The sequence below is a fragment of the Ambystoma mexicanum genome, chromosome 6p (genome assembly GCF_040938575.1).
Source record: "Ambystoma mexicanum isolate Mex_15411 chromosome 6p, UKY_AmexF1_1, whole genome shotgun sequence".
NCBI lineage: Eukaryota > Metazoa > Chordata > Amphibia > Caudata > Ambystomatidae > Ambystoma > Ambystoma mexicanum.
The window spans coordinates 403,849,843-403,869,980 of record NC_090935.1 but is presented as its reverse complement, the minus strand read 5'-3'; the positions used below and the strand labels follow the sequence as shown (position 1 = coordinate 403,869,980).

General features: G+C 43.4%; 1 protein-coding gene across 1 annotated transcript in view; it reads left to right on the top strand.

The window, feature by feature from the left end:
- The window catches only part of LOC138511484 (complement component C6-like), a 913,779-nt gene that overhangs the window by 85,686 nt on the left and 807,955 nt on the right, over positions 1 to 20,138 (top strand). Inside the window, exons 2-3 of the mRNA XM_069627199.1 lie at positions 8,193 to 8,352; positions 10,179 to 10,335. Coding sequence (XP_069483300.1) covers positions 8,210 to 8,352; positions 10,179 to 10,335 — 300 coding nt within the window. The 5' untranslated portion in view covers positions 8,193 to 8,209. The remainder of the gene's footprint in view (positions 1 to 8,192; positions 8,353 to 10,178; positions 10,336 to 20,138) is intronic.

Here is a 20,138-nt window from a genome sequence, read left to right as displayed (position 1 = left end):
GAAACAATTTAAATAGGTCAGCTGCGAGTGGACAACCCTGCTTTACACCTTTGGCAGTCTGTATGGGGTCTGTTAGCTCGCCAGCAGTGTTTAAGCGGACTCTGATCGAGGTATTGACATGAAGTGCTATGATGGGATCAAGAATATTTGCCGGACAGTTCCATTTTGCCAGTTTAGCCCAAAGCAGGCCTCTATTGATACTATCAAATGCCTGCTTCATATCAATAAATGCAAGATGTAATTTGCAGTTTGATTTTAGAGCTTCAAGTTTCAAAATGGACAATATCATTAGGTTGACATCTACTCCGACTCCCTTTGTGAATCCGGTTTGCTGCACATCCAAGATTACTGATGTGGCGGCCCAATTCACCAGCCTCTGTCTAAGATTTGACCCAAAGATCTTACCGATCGTATCTAGAAGGGCAATTGGATGATAGATGGCAGGCTCGTCCTAACTGCCCTTCTTATAGATCGGAACAACGATTGTCGTTGACCGGGACCGTGGAATCCGCCTTGAATAGGCAACATGTCAAAACAGCCTTTCAATAAAGCAAGACCAATCTTTCAAATGTTTTTTGAGCATTACATTGGTGATCATGTCAGGACCAGCTGCACGTGAATTTTTTAGTGCCAAAATAACGCGTTCAATGTCTTCACATGACATGTCAACTGCCCATAAGATGTTAAGTCTATTGGGCGCAACCTCGAGCTCTAAAGGATTTCTGAAGACCATAGCAAAATGAACGGTCCACTTGGCTTCTGTAATAGTATTTATTGGAGACGAAAAGTTGTTGGCAGAATCTGTACTCAAAATCTGCCAAATTTCATGTGTATTTTTAGTTACCGATATTTTCAGCATTCATTCTGCACGGTCCTGATCAATAACAATCACATTGGAATTTGTCCAATTGCGATGTTGGGCCCTTCTCGCTTTCACTGCATCTAACCTATCTTTCCCAGATAGATTTCTTTTCATTTCTTTTAATGAGTCTCATGTCTCTTCTCAGATCTTTTTTTGCTTCATGGAGTACTGAGCTATATAGATGTTTGTGTACCCCCACATTATATAAGGACTTGTCAGTATAAATAACATAGTCCATCAGAAGTGGAGTGTAATCGCACCCATTTAAGGTTAAAGAGTTTGTTAGCTTGAGACTGAGATTTTGAATTTGAGGCGCATTTATCCAAAGCCGATTTCCCTTAGAATGACTTTCTATGGGGAGTTGATATAATGCTGCCGAAGGCACCCATTCGGCAACAAAGCTCAAATTCAAAATATTATGATCGCTGTGTTTTGTGGCTTGAATGTGCAATTCAGTGATAACACATTCAAGATTATTGGACACCCAAAAGTAATCAAGAATGCTATGGCTTGCGTCACGATGCCATATAGATTGTGCTGGGACATCGCCCTTGACGTTGCCATTTAACATTTTGCAATTGCGAATATTCATAGCACGTAGCCATGTCTGACCTCTGACGGTGACTGCATGGTCGGGCAGTTGCTTATACACCTGAAACTATTGGTCAAACTGGATACATGAGCAGTTGAAATCTCCACAACATATCACAGGTAAGTTGTTAAACATTATTGTTGCTTTGTCTATTATCTGGGAGATGTAGACAACAACACACTTTGTACTAATTTCTGCAGGGTTCCAGTACCCATTAATGATCAAAATATGTTTCTGACGTTGGAGGTCTTTACCTTTTGTGCTCATTATAGTGGCTTGAACAAATGGATTTGGGTTTATTGAGGTTGGGGTGGACCAACTCTGAGTAATTCGCACCATTGTCAACAAACCAGATTGAGGACGACCTTTGTCATTTTTTACTGCAGGAATAAGCAGCAGGATTAAGCAGAGAAACAAAACCGTCACACATTGGCACTTCAGAAAGCCACATCTCCTGCAAACAAATCAAAAAAACATTGTGTAAGGGGAACTCAAAATCATTAAACAAATGTTTGAACCCACGTGTGTTCCAAGATAGAAAGTGGCAGACATGGGTCCCAGCCTTCAATCATGGTTAATGTTGCGCCCAGCCTAATTTGGGATGTGTACTTTTTGCAGACTCAGGCCCATATACTTGGTGGTCTTTGCTTGGAATTGGGCCACCACTCAGAGTTTTCCTCAAGGAAGCTGAATGATTTTGGATGATTTTGGTGCACCACATGGATTGAGGCTGGGAGAGACCGTTTCTCGTCCACCGGTTTAACCAAGATCTCAAAGCTGAAGAAGAGAAGATCGTCCGCGGCCTTTAGTATCGCATTTCGGACTCCAGCAGATTCAATATGCAGGAGGACTTGATCAGAGGACTTCTCTGTAATATATTCGACAATTTTAATGTCTTCAGATTCAATGGTTCGAAAGCAAAGGAACACACTTAAAGAGTTTCATGACGTTTGTTCGATTTAGGTTCACGTCATTATCGTCACTTTGGATATTTTGTAGACATAATTTGCAAATCAAAGGTGAAGCTTTCCTATTAAAATTTTCATGGGCCCTCGTTTTGAAATGAACCTTCTGAGTACATTAGGCTGAGGTAAATTTTGGATTTAAACAAAGGCCCGTAGGCCGAGATGGAATGGCTTCAGTCTTTGAGGTACGAAATCGATCGACCTCTCTGGCCATGATTGCCTGAGAGATATGCGTATTTTCTTTGAGTTTCAGGCGAATCATCGTTGGTAGTGATGAAACTTTGGCTGTTCGCTAAATATTTGGATTATCAGTATTTTCAGAGACATCCTCAACTGAATAGGTCGAAAGGTCATATAAATTGACTGAGGAGGAGGCATATGTCAAGTCAATTGACTCGTCGTCAGAAAGCATCCGTCTTCGTTTTGGAGGAGGATTGGATTTTACTTTCCGAGATGGATTCAATGTTGATCTAGCTGTCTGGTCAGAGATCGTGAAGTTGGTATTGTTGTCCCTGGTAAACAAACGGAGTCTTGGCAGAGATGATAGATTTCTAATAAATTTCTTAGAGTTGACACGGCCAGACTTCACTTTCTTGTTTGGCGTTACACTTACACCAACTTTAGGTGGTAAAGTGCTGGCCAGGTTCGACAGTTGAACATTTGCCATGGCTGCCTCGGGTTTTGCGGTGCCGGTGAAGATACCAAATGATGTAACACGTTTTACATTTTCAGCCAATGAGGGTTCTTTGTGCACTTGTGTAGGTGCAGGGTCAACATCCCCAGCAGGTACAACGTTTTCCACACTGGCGCTAAGAGGGCAGGATGTTGCAATATCGGCGGTAGTCATGTGAGCAGCATCAAGCTGTAGCAAGGGCAGGGCACGGCTTGAGCTGGAGTCATCCTGACTCAAGTAAGGTGGAACAGGGCCCGCCTTGGTGTGGAGTTCTGCGCCGGTTAATGGTGCTGTTTGAGAATGAAAGGATTTATTTCGAGGCACAGCATAAGTAGCCGTGTCAGCAGGTTCCACAAAATTGCACACAGAGGTGTTTGATACCACCTTGGAGTTATGATGCATCCATTTGACAGCCTCAAGTAGACCTTCAGCGAGACTGTCATTTTGGCAACGGTGACGGGCTGCTAAATCACACAGTCGTTGCTGCCATTGTGAGGTTAAGTCGGCTTCCGTTTGCATTTTTTGCTTTAAATAGTTATTAAATTGATCAATTTGTTCCATTTTGGAGTTCAGATTTATCAACATAGAGCTCTGGTCACGGATCGCTTTGTGTAATGACTCGTACAGTTTCACAAAAGGTAGCATGGCCATTGAAGCGGCAGCCAAGACGTTATTGTATATTTGTGTGGCCGCGGTGGCAGACAAACTAGGCTTTGATCCCGTGGTTGATGACATTCCTGCGTCAGCTGCCAAACGGTTTTGAAAGTCATTATCAGGTTGAAGAAAATTAGCGGAGCCACCAAGGTTTAACGAAGTCCCAGAACGGTGGGGTCTGCTTTCACCCGCCATAGCCATGGGTGTGCTTGTATTTGCTTTTGTGAGGACCCGGTGCTCATTAGTAGCAGGCGATCGTGCTGGTTTTGACAGTGTGGAAGAAAGCGCATGTTGGTTTGAGGCCGTTGTGGCAATGGATCAGCTGCAGACGGTAAAAAGACCCGATCAACGGACGACTTTGTCTGACCTTTGGAAAATGAAGTAATGAGTGACAACTTAATGGGGGATAAAGCCTCCAAACTTGGTATAGTTGTGGCCGGAGGAGGTACATTCGACATCAAGTTCGAGGTCAAATGCGGAATAAAAGTGCTCACGCGTTCCACCTCAGTCCTCGACAGAGCACCTCCAGATGTAACAGTATGAGAAGCATCAAAAGTCCGAACATTGCTGGGGGCCATTGGCAAAAAAATCGGCTGTGAATTTGTCATTGTACCCATATTCTGTTTGTCCAAAGAGCGACCAGCTCTATTACCTATTTCATAAGGCAAAATAGATTTCTGATTCAGAGTTGCATCGACGAATTCAGTAGTGCCAATAGCAGCTACCTCATTAGAGCTCCCTACATGGTAGGCCATGGCATTTGTGCCAGACACATTTACAAGAGTCTTCGCTGAATTCAAATGGACATTTCTGCATTTAGATGAAAGTGCAGACGACGGAGCCACTCGTTCAAGATGAGTGCCACTGGGCAGCAAGTTCGTCAAGCCAGATGCGCTATCATTGGCTTGGGCAACACTGTCATGAGGATCGTTAGAGTTCGATTGAGAGAGGACATCACTATCAGGAGCACAGCGGTCATTAACGCAGACTGGAAACCGGTGAACATGATGGTCACATAACTGCAGAGAAGAGTCAATGTTCGGAATTGACATCAATTCAAAGTCAGTAAAATCAAAAGGTGAATAATAAATATCTGGCGTAGCAGTGAGCATCACAGATGGAATGGCCTCATTTCCATAAGAGACTCGTGTGTCCAGGTTCGCAGAAGAGACCGGCTCAAAAGTAGATAATGACAATAGTACGATCGGTTGCTGACCAACCGGTGTATTGTCTTTAGGTAGAGGCAACTCTTCGGGAAGCACAGAAGTCCTAGCTTCAAAACCTGAAGTTATAGCCGGCTCAGCGACGCCCACAGAGGTCTGCACATCAACTGCCAGAGCAGCCAAGGACACAGCCAAGACGTCAGAACGTCCAATTAGGGCCTCAATGTTCAATTCTTTCAAAATATTACCGGGCAAGGTGATTACATTTTGCTTACCTTGCCGTGAATTGGACCCGTCTGTTTGGCAGCAGCAGTCCAAGGGTTGAGCATACGTCATTGTTGAAGAGTTTTATGGTGAGTTTGAGGGCCAGTCTTGAAGTATTCGGCTAGGGTCATGATTCCAGCAGCCCAGCAGTCCCAGGCGGACTGGGCAGACTGGACTCTCTGCCGGACTCCGCGCCGCACTCCGCACGGGAGATTAACTTATGTAGAAGCAGAAAGAGGACTGAAACGCTGTAGCGGCAGCTCCTCAATGGCACAAACACGAACCACACAAGCAGAGTTTCAGGCAGACTGGACCCTCTGCCATGACATTTGTAGAAAGAATAGATTGATTTCGGCAACGTTTGTACAACCCTACCCATAAAATCTATGATTGCATTTGTCCGGTTTTCATTTTAATTTCTTTCCAGTGGATAGGCAGACATTTCATCATTTTTCTAATTTCCACTTCATAACTCAAACAGGGTGAGGTATATTCAGCTTTCATTCTGCAGAATCTGTTCTTCTCATTGCCCTTTCTTTTAATTTCCAAGTAATCTAAGTTCATTTTGGGACTCACCTCCAGCACCGTTAGTTTTTAATCCAATAAGCGTTCTTGTCTCACAGATTTCTTTTACAGTGTGAGGTATTCCTCACACCACAGAGATGAAGCAATATCATACTCTGTTAATATTAGGGACAGAAATAACATTCAAAGACATATACTGAATTCCCTTGGCCGTTAATAGTTCAACAACACTTTGCTCTGATTTAAATTCCAGGTCCTTTACTTAGGTCTAATGAAAGACGAGTCTAGTCATAGTGGGTCAGGAGCAGACTGGAACATAGACCCATCTCATTGTTGACTGGCAAGCTATCTGGTACATATGTTTTAAGTAGCCATTCTCAGTTGATGAAAAAGTGATGCATGTATCCATTTGTTCAGATCAAAGGGTAACCTACCAAGTGAGATAAGAACATGTTTCAAACACAGAACAAAAAACATATTGATCCAGTAAACAGAAGAAATTGAATTGCATTAGGAATACAACTTCTTACCACCTCGCATCCTTTCCTGCGCCCTAGATCGCTTAGTGTCTAACTGTTGACACATACACACACACGCACATCTATTCATGACATTTCATTGATATTTGGTCAGCTACCTCCTCTCAGTTTCGATACACACACACCTTGATACATCTTGAGTCATACTGATGACATCATTCTATTTTCTCTTAATCAGATCTCTTGCTTCATCTAGGACCTATCATGATCCATCAAGTCCATCGCAGTCTCCAACTATCATCTCCACTGTTTTATTAAAGATTTGTTTAACCCACTGTGTCCCCATCCACTGGCCCATTGTCCACAAGAATGTTTTGGAATGATCTACCAATGCCAACCCATCCATCTCCATACAGAGGAGGATTTGGGTATCAATGGTTTAGAAATAAAACAAGAGCATGTACAAATGGATCAGGCTGATGAAGGGGCAGATATATACATTGAAATGAATCAAAGATAGTGAGGATCCTGTGGTACTCCACAGAAGAGGGATGAGCATTCAATGAAGGCCGATGGCAGACTAACTAACCTAAACCTGTCCATCAAGAAGAAACTAAACCAATCTAGGATGGAGCTTTAGGTTCCAGTCACTGTTAGTCTGCTAATAAGAATATCATGAATGATGGGGGCAGGCTCTGGAAAGGTCCAGCACAGCATGCCACTGTCAACATAATCAGAAACTCTAAGGTGATCCAGGATATAGTGTAACACTAACTCTGTTAGTGCCCATCTCAGGGGAATCCAGGCAGTCTGTTGACTTGATACCTCATGAAAGACAATGCTAACTACTTTATATAGTAAGTAAACAAAACTGTTTTAAACACTACAGAGAATGCCATCAGCAGAATTAAGTCACTTGATATCAGTTATTGTCAAGGAAGAACACGTGTTAGTATGTGAATAACTGGTTCTAATAATTGATGTAAATGCTGCATGCCCTGACTCTTCTGCTATCAAACCTGTTATAATTCGCCATTCTAATAATTATTAATTGCTTTTCCAAGTTCAGCTACTTCAGAGCTGTCTTAAAAAACAATGCAAGCTAAAAGCTATCTCATTCTTCTACTAAATTCCCCATATAAAGTATGTGTTTCTATAGCCACCAGAACATGTGCAAATTCAATCCTTCTTTGGAGTGGTATTAAAATGGCTTCCTGGTCCTGTAGGCCAAACTGACAGGTGAATTGTGGAGGGCTGTATTCGTCCCCAGGTAGTAAAGGTTTGCAGTCAGTGATTCCATCCTCCTCGTGAGGCACTTTGCTCCCTGAGTAAGGGAAGTTGTCGCAAACTTACAGAGCTGTGCTCAAGCACAACACTTGTTTAGGCACCATTTTTGCAAATCAGCTGCTTGATGTGTATCCACCTCGATGTGGGACCACCTGTGTTCTGTACTGATGCATGTTATATAACTATGTGCCGTCTAGGCCAGTCGGCAGTAGAAGCAATCATACTGTAGCTGTGCTCTGCATACTATGTCATAACCAAATGAATTAAAGCAGTGAAAGTGGAAGAATGTTAGCTTGGTTAATTTATAGGTGTACATGGTTCTTCTTAAAAGTATTGTTCTGATGCAATCATCTCTTGCAAATCGTAGACCCATCTCTTCAGTTGAGCTGCACCATTTTGTGTCATCTCTTTAAGTGTGGGATGCTTGGGTATGTGCACCAGGACCATGAATTTACAATGGGTGTGCATCTCCTTGAGACAACCCAGAAGAGAAGTTCTCGCCTAATGTGTTCATGTTCCCAACATATGAATATGATAGAGGCTACTAAAGAGCTTTTATTTCTATATGACTAGCCAGAATAATGTGTTTTCTGGGCCTGCATCTATAGTGTTTTATCACTTTGAAGTAACAAGATTATTATGGACAACAATAACTTTAACAATCTGTGCTATAGTCTCTAACAACGTTCATATGTGTTGAATAATAATTCAAGCTTCTTCTTACTTAGCCTAAAACCATCAAAGTATGGATCATATCGTCTTAACATGGTTGCTACTGCTGTGTGCTTTCATTGGACAAACACTTTCCTGCTTCTGTGACCATTATCCATGGACATCTTGGTCAAGCTGCTCAAAAACCTGCAATTATGGAACTCAGAGCAGACAAAGGTCAGTTTATTACATTTTCTCTGAATGATTCTGTGTATAAAATTGGATTGTTTTGTTTTGTTTTATCATGTTTTTTAGATACAGTTTTAAGTCTTAAGTACGAGGTATGATTTGTTTTATATTGTGATTTAATTATGTGAAAAGTTTTACTTTGTAAAAAACGATATAACATTAAATAAATAAATACATTGATTGATTGGGCCTACTAAATGAAGTGACAACAAACCGTGCGTATGTCTTGCAATCGACACAAGAGGATTAAACATTCCTCTGTGTGTGCATCTATGGAAAGTTGTGGTTGATTTGATTTGATTTTGATTTGATTTGATTTATACCGCGCACCATTGACCCTGAGGTATGAGGGCGCTTTAGTCCCCACGAGGGTTGCGAGTAGTCAATTCCAGATGCCTTTCCAAATGCGATCATATTAGTATTAATAGGGTGGAGTGCCAAAACATTTATTCATGTACATGCTAACAGAACATATGCTGGTTTTGTCCTGGTAGCAGGGATGCTTGTACACAGGCATGCATGCACTCCTAGATGTGCATAAGTAGAATCAATGTATGTTTGAGATTGAGGAAAAGCATTAATGGCTGTGAGATGACTTTATTCTGTATGTGATGTGCCTAGGTGGGCCACAAGGATTGCTGATAAGGGATTGGCACCCCTACCATCATTTAGTCAGTTTGCTGTGTCAGCTGCTATGCATCACATTGGTCAATGCAGCCCTAAAAGAACTACGAAGGACTATCTTTCTAAGATCATGGCATATGTGACACAGCTACCCAAAATAAACTTGAAATATGGGAATTTTTCCATCATCTCAATAATAGACTACTATAAAAGCAAAGCGGTCCCTTGTATTACCTACAGAGCAGAATTCAGTCACGTATCTATTCCTTGGCCACAAATTGAGGGAAGCATCTAAAAACACACATTAAATATACCCAAAGGTACCCAAATGTACACCAAAGGTACACCAAATGCCATACAATTCTTCTTTGAACATTATAACTACATGGAAGAGTCTGTCGTTATTGGCTAAGATTGTGCCACCTCCTTTGGAGTTGATATATGACAGACTTTATGACTGTGCATTGGAACTTATCCAGAATCCGAACCTCGTTAAAAGTAAGCGATGAAGGACGGACTGGATTTTGACCATCGACCAATGCAAAACCTATACGCTCTATTCACACACTACCATTATAGAGAAACGTCTTAATTCTCTTCTTCCCTACTTGAAGAAATTCCATAACAAAAAGGATTGTGTAAATCCTCTTCGATTGAGACTTCATCACCTGCCCAAAATGGACATTCAGGGAATCCGACTGAGACTCCCAGTAGAGCACCGAACATTTAGAATCTGCACAGATAGAGATAAAATAGAGACTGTGGAACACTTATTTACAATAGGATCTTTGCTAACTGCTTTTTGTCGTATGCCATTTGATTGGTTTACAAACTATTGTATTCCATCTTCCCAAAAGCTCTGGAATGTATATTGGAGACCAGTTATACCCCCTATCGATTGCAAATGTATTCAATTGATTTTTAAGCTAGAAGATAAATACATTTAAAAAAAACTATTTTAGAAATTCAAATTAGTTTAACTGCATTAATGTATACATGATATGCTTATTTTCCTCTGCTGTTGCTTTCTTCTTTTTTCTCTTTCTATTTTTTGTTATATAAAATGTATGTAATGAATTTGAATATCAAGCGTTTTGTGAAAGGTTTGAGTGTTTAAGCCATACGACAACACACAATATATATAAATATATATTTTAATGAATGCACATGAGTATTTTTTTGCCTTTTAGACAAATACGAGTTGACGATTATTACAGGAAAAACCTCTGTGATCAATTGTGTGAGAAGGAATCACGGCGATCCTGCAATGAGCAAGCATGCCCCATCAACTGTGCTCTTGGAGACTATGGGGCCTGGTCAAGTTGTGACCCTTGTGTTAAAAAACAAGTAAGATTCTCGATAATGCTAAATTGTGAAACATTTACATCTGTACTACCACTTTTCACAACGTTTTGACACTATACATGAGAGTATAATATTTTATTAATGTACAATAAAAGGGTTCTCACTTTTGGCAAAAATATGTGATGGATTAAATGAGGAGGTTTGCAACACACCTTTATGCCTAAGGGGCAGATTCTTAACCAATCTGAGCATGCATACATCCTGCAGATCTCAAGAGACACCCATTTTCAAGACTGCAGGTGCATACTGCCAAAAGGCATACTTGCTATGAATACATTTGTAACTGGCACATGTCAGTCACTAATGGATTGGTTGGATGGTGTCACCAAGGTTAGTTAGGGGGTGGGCTCAGCCCTTCACTGATGTCATGACCCCAAAAGCATTTACAGCAATGGGCCGTAAAGGGCCATCACTATAGGTGCATTTTCCATTTCTGTTTTGTTTGAGAGCTTGGAAAGGAAAAATGTGTAGAAACATTCGTCCGAACTATGGAGTTTGTTTCATAGGGGAATGTGGCAAGATGTCTGCATTGGGTTCTATGTTCATTCATCCCCAGATATCATTCCGCTGTTTTTTTTTTGCTGAAAATGCTTTGCAGAAAAAAATCATCAATGTGTTTTTTATTTGGGGGGGGGGTCCGCCAAACCCCCCTATTGTTTATTCCCTATACACCACCCCACCCTACCCCTTATTTGCCCCATACCCATATTTTTAGATGATTTATTTCGGCAAAACAAACGGGCGATTAATGAACGTCATACCCTGTATAGATGCCTGACATCATTTCACTTTCCCTGAGGGTGTAATTAAACAAAGGGGTCACAGGTGCAGGGGGAAAACCACAGCAATTACCCTTTTGGTACTTCCTTGAATTATCTGAGGGAGGGTATGCTCCGCTAACCTGTATGTTTTCACCATGCTCAACTTGACCCATCCACTGTATTTAGCTACTCCCTATTTATGAGCTTGTTTGCTCATCCAAAAGATACAAAGAGGTTATTGCATTTCTGAAACTCCTAAGTATGGTTCTTAATGCTCATCATACATCCAGTCGGGCTATATTTCCTTTCTTTTCCGACCCAGCGAAACACCCCAGGTTTGGGAGAATCACATCTTAATCTTGATGCAAGGATGAGAAGATTCTGCGAAGGAATATTGGCACTGGTCTTAAAATTAAGGCTTCTGGATCAACCTGCAGGTGAGAAAGTCTACAACAGTGGGGCCCTAGATAACCCAATTATCTGAACAGAATTTTGAATGATCACCATTACAACTCCACAGATTCCAAAGGCTCAAAGATTCCAAAGGCTCAAAGGGAGAGTATCCTCGAGTCACCAGAACCAAAAGAAAATCCAGTTGTTGAAGAATTTTACAAGAAGATAACCCCTAAAATAACCTTGTAATGAGATCTTCTAGCATCTCCAGGCCTCCCCATGGTTTCTGCAAAGACATAATAGCAGACTATTATGCTTTAAGGTTAGCCATTGCCAAACACCTATGGAAACCTTTCAACAAATGATATGATATGATGTGGCTTTTATAACGTGCCTGTACACAAGTGTTTCTAGGCGTGACAAGGCAAGGGGGTGGGGGACAAAGGGAGGACAAAATAAGGATCTTACTAGGCCCTGTGGCGTTCAGATTGCGCAAGTGCGGGAAGAAGGAAGAGGAGATGAGCCAGAGTGGAGGGGAAGGGGATGTGCATTTAACCCACAAGTGCAGCCAGCGGGTGGCTCATAAGTGCAGAGAGAAGGGACTGTAGGGTTGCAGATACAGACCCTAAAGTGCTGGGGAGCCTGGAGCCTGGAGGTAGTGCAAGTGCAACAGGACATGGGCCCGAGTTCAGAGGGTGATCAGGATCACTGAGCAGTCAGGCTCATCAGCAGGGTAGAGGAAGAGAGAAAGCGGAAGCAAAAAGGAAGGTATTGAGTTGCTTCCGGAACCAGAGGTGGTTCTGCTCAAGTTTGAGAGAGGCAGGAGAGAGGTCTAGAGGGAGGCCCCAGCCGAGGAGATAGATCTGTGCCCCCAACTCTCTGCTTGGAGAAGCGTCTGGCCCTCAGAGAGTTGGAGCTGAATGAGTAAAGAGCTGGAGAAGGAAGATGTTTTGGAAGAGAAAGTTGGATGTAGAGTGGTCCCTGGCAACAGGACCCCTGGATAATCTAGGATCTTAGGGTGAGAGCATGATCAATGATTGAGATCCCTAGTGCTGAAAGGAACACCAGTAATGGACATAAGCCCTGCTTCTACCTGCAAGTATTGTGTCCCAAACTGCTTAAGTGATTTCCTCAGGCAACCCTAGATGTTTTAGCCCTTGCTTTTTAATCTCCAAGCCGTCATCATGAGGTGGGGAAGCTAGTGCTTTCAAAGCAGAGGAGGTAGCATGGGAAAATACACTTCCTGAGTCACTGCTAGCTGCAGAAGGACCGGTAACCAAGACATTTTTATCCAAATGGCACTATCAGCATCATGTCCCTCTCCTTTCCCACACTAGCTTCTGAAGAACTCAGATGATTAGGGGAACAGGGGTAAGGTAGAAAGGCAGAACGACTCACTTGGGGACATTGATTAATCAATAATTATGCCCACCTTCCACAGGGTTCATAGCAGTGGTTGCTGAAAAGATCTATCTGTTCCTTCCTCTACGAATCAAACAGGTCCACGATAGGAAATCTATAGTCCCTGCAAATCTGGTGAAATGTTCTCACTGTTAGTGTCATTTCCAATGATGAAAAAAACTCCATCTTATCCTGTCTTCTTCTAGGTTCACTCTTCCCTGGAGGAAGACCACTGACAAGTCTAGAAGGGTCTGTTTTGTACAGGAAAATATCACTTCTGATAACTGAGACAGAGTTTGAATCTGAATACCCCCTTGGCGACTTAAGTACACCTTTATGATAACTGAGACAGTGCTCGGATACAAATACCCCTTGCTGATTTAAGTACACCTTGTTGTTTTGTAAAACTCGGAAAACTGCTAACAATTCTCACCTATTTGAGGACTGAGAATTGATCTCCATAGTCAATGGTATTTTGTAGTCGAAGCCCCCTGAGTTCGTATTCCAGCAATTAAGCACATGAATAACTTGAAGCTTGAAATTGAATCTTGATCACAAAAACATCAGTGGAGGGCTCCGTAGTCCATTATTTAAATGTCAGGAACAGGAAGAATTAGACTAAACGCCAACCGAACTGTGGTTCCAGGCAATGACATTTACCTTAGTGAGAACATCAGGACTTCTTTAGAATAAAGTTGTATTAGTTTGCATCCAAATCATATAAGAGGCATACCAGCATTCCCTTGCTTTGTATATCATTGTTGGACCCAGGTTTTTTCCACTTTATCATAACTGCTTAAATTTCACCCAACACAGCTAATTAAATTGTGGCTAGCATTTATTCGGGGTAAAACAGAGTTGAATTGGGTGATATGTTTCTTTTCTAAAATTGCTTCATAGATTCCATTCACTCCCAATCATCCTGAATTATTAGTGTTTGTCATGATAGAAAGCATAACTTTGCCTATTTAGAGGCTACCTTCCCAGACAAGTCAATGGCACACCACTCATCGAAAATAATGCCTGCATTTCAAATTCCTAACTTCAGCTGAATGTTTATTCTTAAACACCCTAAACAGTACACTGAAGTTCCTTAATAGATTTCATTCAATTGTGGATTTGCTCCATTTACAAATTGTTGCACATCTCCAGACCAACATACGTGGCCAAAGACAGCAACACCTTATACAGCCATTTTCTCTTTTTAGACAACATCGCGTTAGGGCAACAGGGTTTCTAATCAAATGCTCATTCATAAATAGCAGGCAGTGGTGGAAAAACAAGTTATTGACTGTGGGACTGCAGATACATCTGTAGTAATATGTGTAACAATTTGTAAATGGAAGCAATCCACCCTTGACAGGAGTGCATTTATGAGAATTGCACACCTTATTTAGTTGCAGTGGAGGGGGAGCTGCCAGATGCAGACAGGCATCTTACTGACTGTTGGGGATGCTCAGTTGTTTTTATTGTTTTTGTTATTGTTTTGTTGTTATATATGGATGCCTGTCCTTCAAGGTTCTGTTCTGCAAGCACGTGCTCTTGTATAGGCTTCTCAAATGCAATACTGCACAGTCCAACTATGTCTTCTGCAAATGTCCTACTGCACGCAGTCTGGAATGTATCCATTTTAACCTGAACATGGGAGGTCAATGAATAAAGCCAAAAGATAGTCAATGGTTTCTTTCATGCACTTTTGAAGGATTGCCAGCAGTTCTCTCATCATCTGCACAATGTATGACTTGCCCAGGTTAAAATGATCTTTCCTCTTTTAGACCGGTTCATTTTTAGCAAGTGTATCAATTAAAAGGGCACCACTCAGCTGCAGAGAGCTTTAGCTCACATGTTGTGTGGCTTTGTGAAAGGGCAGTAGAAAACAGCAGACATTTCACTTGAGCTGCCACTGAGTTAGGGTGAAAATGGTCTCATCGAGTGATTGACTGTGACTGTAGCTGTAGTCATTAACAGCATTCCTTTTCTCACACATTGGTCAAGCATATAAAATTTCGAATTCCAGAGGGTTGGAACAGAGCTTTTTAGCTGATGCTGTGAGACACACACCACACATTTCCGGCTCTAGAAATGAGAGCATATCTTCTTTGTCACAAGAAGTAAACGTGGACAAGGGAACAGTCACTGAAAAAATGGGTCACTAGAAGTTGGAAAATGTTTGCAAAGCATGGCACATGCATTGTGTTCCAAAATGTTAGTGCAGTAATGGCATAGGAGACATTGGGCCTCATTACAAGTTTGGTAATATCTTGTCAGTGAATCCACTGAAATACCACCAAAACAGATTTACTGTTAAAGCCACTTGGTCTGGCAAAATTACTGCTGGATTACAAGTGAAGGTTTGGCAGTGTCTGTCCTCAATTATGGAGTCTGTAGGGATTTCGACAGAATTACCAATGGTGGTAATTCCACCAGAATTTCTGTATTATTTGTGGTAGTGTGGGGCAATTACCTCCAGCATTTTGCTGAACTCCCCAACTTGTAATGATGCTCATTATCTGCTGCCACAAAGGACAATTCTAATTGCCAGATGGTTTCTCTTGTGTGGCTACTACCTTCAAAACCTTGCATACTCAAGTGACTTGTTGGTGGACAGTATGCAACTGCTTGGGTGACTTTTCCTGCTCCCCACTAGAGGGGAAGGTGACCCAGTGTGGTGATACATCCTACTGCATCATACAAAACAGGCACCACCTTGCATGGTAATGGTAATGTTTATTTGTAAAGCGCCTATACACAAGGCAAGTGTTTCAAAGCGCTTAAGCAGGGAGGGAACAAGGGGAAAAAACAACAATCACTCAGAGCCCTTGAATTTCTGAATGATACAAGTCTGCAGATGGCGTAGGAGAGGGGAGGGAAGGGACAAGTGCTGGGGGTTCCAGGTGCGTGCAGTTATCAGATACTGGGGTAAGTGATGAGAGATGCCACTCTCATGGGTAATTGACCAAGTACAGTAGCAATGAGGCAAGTGCAGGCCCGGAGGCAGTACGAGAGGATTGGCGAGGATGCCAAGGACCTGTGAGAATCTGAGGTACACCCAGCGGCCAGTCAGCAAGCTGTGTGCAAAAGGAGGGAGAGAGGGATAGAGCAAAGATAGAGGTTAGCAGGGTAGATGGAGAGAGAAGGAGGAGGAGAAGAGGAATGTCTAAGGAGTTTAAGCGGATCAGGCTCAAGACAGAGGGCGGCAGGGAGGCAATTCCAGAGGAGGCCCCTGCTGAGGATAAAGATCTCCCTACAAATCTCTGCTTGGAGAACCGGCTCACACGCAGAAGGTTGGAGGTAGATGATTGGAGGGCTTGGGAAGGGCAGTATTTAGGTAGGCACCATTGCAGGTAGGAAGATCCCAGGCCCCAGAAAGCCTTGTGGACAATGCAGTGGGTCTTGAACTTGATCCTCGCAGCCACGGGGAGCCAGTGGAGGGATTTCGCACCAGAGAGATGAGGTGCCTGGGTTTGAGGCCAAGGATAAGTCTTGCGGCTCTGTTCTGGATGAGTTGCAGAGGGTGCAAAGCAGAGGCAGGGAGGTTGAGAAAGAGGCTGTTGCAGTAGTCCAGCCTTGAGAGAACCAGGGCTCTGGAGGCAATGAGCTGCTGGGGGAAGGTGAGAAAAGGAAGAGTACCTCTGAGGAGGTGCAGCTGGTAGTTGGACTTTTTAGATATGTCCAAAATGTGAGTGGACAAGGAGAGAGTGGAGTCAAAGATGACTCCAAGATTTTTTACCTCGCAGATGGGGGCGCGTGCTGGTCTAAGAGAGAGAGTGGGAAAGCGGGAGCAGGAGTCCCAATGCAAACAATCTCAGTCTTACTGGTGTTGAGGCAGAGGTTGTTTGCAGCACACCATGACTGAATTGCAGACAGGCAGTCAGATATGAGCGAGGTACAAGAGGTAGCCTAAAGGAGAGTTGTGTGTCATCTGCATTATAACACTGGAAGTTAGAGATGAAAGTGGTAATCATACATGCCATGGCAGCCATGTAGACATTTAAGAACCAGGTGGATAGGTTAGAACCCTGGGGAATGCCACAGGTTGAAAGAGGGATAGTAGAGAGAAAGGGCCCAAGTTCCACTTGGGATGGCCAGTCAGAAAGGAAGGAGGTTAACCACGCCAGAGCCTGACCTGTGATTCCCAGGGTGTCATGGTGACGTGCGATCAGGATGTTGTGGTTTACCATGTCAAAGGAAGAGGAGAGGTCAAGAAGAATGAGGACAGAGGGACTGTAACTGTCAAGATTTGAGAGAAGGTCTTCACAGGTGTTCAGAAGAGCAGTTTCCATGCCTCTGGATGCTCTAAAGCCAGACTGATGGTTGTGGAGGCAACCAGCAGATTCAGTGTGCAGGGTGAGCTGAAAGATAGCCAGCTTCTCCAGGAGTTTTCCCACGAAAGGGTTGATAGAGATAGGGCGTTAGTTTGCTGGGATGGAGGAGTCGGCAGAGGGTTTCTTAAGCAGAGGTTACACAAGGGAGTGCTTAAGAGAAGTTGGTAAAACTTCAGTGGTAAAAGAGAGATTGCAGAGATCAGCCAAGGCTGGGGCAAGCGAGTCAATGTTGTCCTTAATGGTTTTGGAGGGGCAGGGGTCCACCTGTTTGGATGAGGCCTTCATAGACTGGACTTGTCTGGTAACCTCATCATGTGTGATGGGAGTGAGAGAATAGAGGAGAAGTGGTGGAGGTGCAAAGGGAGGCTCCAGAAGTGTTGATGTGTGTAAGTGAGAGAGGAAAGGATGTCTTGGATTTTGCCGTGAAGTGTGCTGCCTGGGCCGAGCAAAGGTCCTGAGTTGGTGTGACGGAAGACGAGGCTGCTGCAGGATTGGTCAGTTCCTTACAGACTTTGAAAAGTTTGGCTGTGTTGTTTGACTCTTTTCTTGGTGTGGATGCAGAGTCGATATTGCCTTTGAAGGAGGAAGCAGGCCAGTTGGTCAGAGGGTCCGCCTAATGAATTCCATTTCCGCTCAGCTGCCCTACACTTGCCTTTAAGGGCAGCCAGGTCAGAGTCGTACCAAGAGTTGCACTTTTTGGAAGGCTGCAGTCAGACCCTCCTGACAAGAATATCAAGGGTGTTAAAGATAGAGAGATTGAAGTTAGCGAGGACTGTGTCAGGGTGGGAGTCAGCCGCAGAAGTAGGAGGTGGAGAGTAGGTGGAGGCAAAGGCAGCCTCTGTCACTCTTTTCATGGGTCTGGCGACTTTGAATCCGAGTGGCACTGCCAGGTGTGCCGATGCAAGACGAGAGGAAAGCTTCAAGTGTGAAGAGAGACAAGAGTGGTCCGTCCAAGAGAGAGAGGTAGTGAGAGGGATAAAGAGATGTATGTAGGAAGAGATGAGAGCATCCAAAGTGTGACCCGCTCTGTGTGTGGAGCCCGAGGGTACGATGGAGAGGGAGAGAGAATCGCGTAGGTTGCATAAAGGTCCTGAGGAGTCAGGAGAGTCCAGGTGGATGTTGAGGTTACCCAGAAGGAGGAGTTGAGGAGAGGAGGAGAGTACAGAGGAGGCCAGGTCAGCCCATTCTGAGAGGAAGAGAGTGGACTGTCCGGGTGGCCGATCGAAGGCGGCCATAAGGAGAGAAGATGTAGGAGAGACTGAGAGCCTGCAGAGAAGGCAATTGAAGGCAGAGATTTAAGTCCAGAATGAACATTTAATCCAGCTGGGAAATTGCCAGTGAGCACACAGCTCTCTAAAAACAGTGTTTTCAGCAAAAGCATATGGGAGAAGGCATACTGCCAGGGTTAATGACAATTTAGTATTCAGCAGCTGTAGTCGAGGATGGATATGATAATATTTCTGGCTGTGCTCAAATGGCTAGCTGAAGTTGAGCGTGGTCATAGACACTATTCCCCTATTGTTACTTTGTGATCTGGTGCAGCTGATGGATATGACAGGCAACTTTTTGTGCTGCGGGACTGGCAGACCTCCCAGTTCTAGGTTAAACACCAAGACAGTGCCAGCATGCTGCTGAGTGTTCATTGGCTCCTAGCCGGTATGATGTGTCATAACTGGTTCCCACTTTTGTTCATAATGTCACTTAATTCACACCAGCAATGATGAAGTGCCCATATTTGTCCCTGCTTCCATGGGAACACATTTCTGCAGAGAGTGCAGACAGCAAGATGTTGCTCTTTACCCTGCACAAATAAATTCCACACAATAGCCATGCCTTCTGGAATCACAGTTGGTGTCATTGGCTGCTGTGCAGAGGTTGAAGAAGAGCGGACATGGCACTCCAAAAGACAGAGAGTTGCAAGAGGTGGAACTGGTTGTGGTTATCTGGTAGGTGCTGTTGTTGATTGCTATACACCACTTCGACTTCAGGATCTCTGAGGGGTCACACAGAGAGTGTAGATAGGGTGAGTGCTTTGTGGTGGTATTTCTACACTCTGAGTTTGTTCATGCGATGTGTAGATAGTATGTGCTCTATTAAACTGTGTTTGTTCCTCCAACCCTCCCTCTGGGATGTTGTGGTTGCTGGATTCAGTATCATTGCTTGTAGCCATTAATACCTCTCTCAGTGTTCTCTTACTAGAAGCGGGTGTGTAGTGAATATGCTTCATCAACTTCACCATCAGTATGTCATCATGACAATAATTAGCCAAATGAGTCGAAGGGGTGGGAGATGCATTTGGTGTGCTAGACTGAGAAACATCCTGTTCCTCTAATATGGGCAATTGGGCATGGTTCTACTAATGAGAGCTGCAAATTCAAGATCCTCTGAAGAACACCTTCTCCTTCTGCTACAGAATTGGTGGCAGTTTCTTCAATCGTCTGTGCAGTTTGGATGTGCACGCTGGTCTGTTGCAATATGGGTACATGGGATTTATACCCACCTGTGGTAGACTCTGATCCTATGGAATTAGGGGCAGGGGTCTGTTTGAGCTGGCTGCACTTATGTGACAGAAACAGCAAAGCAAGAAATGGAAGGACTCATTGTCACTCACACAACTGGTGTTTGAATGCTTGCAGTATGTGCTATAGCAGTGGTGGATGTACACCTTGTGGTTAATGACTGATGTTGTACTACTCTTCTACCCAAGATTCGTTAATCCTCAGCAATTTCAGCATCTACTGTTTCATCAGTGATCTGTGCAATTTTTCCATGTCACCTTCCTCAACCCGTCCTGCATTTGGGGCTGAGATAATCTTAATTGGTTGATTTTCCCCCAAACACTACAGAATCTGGCAGGCCCTTTTTCAAAAGGAGGTAGTTGTGTATGTCCAATGCCTGTGATCAC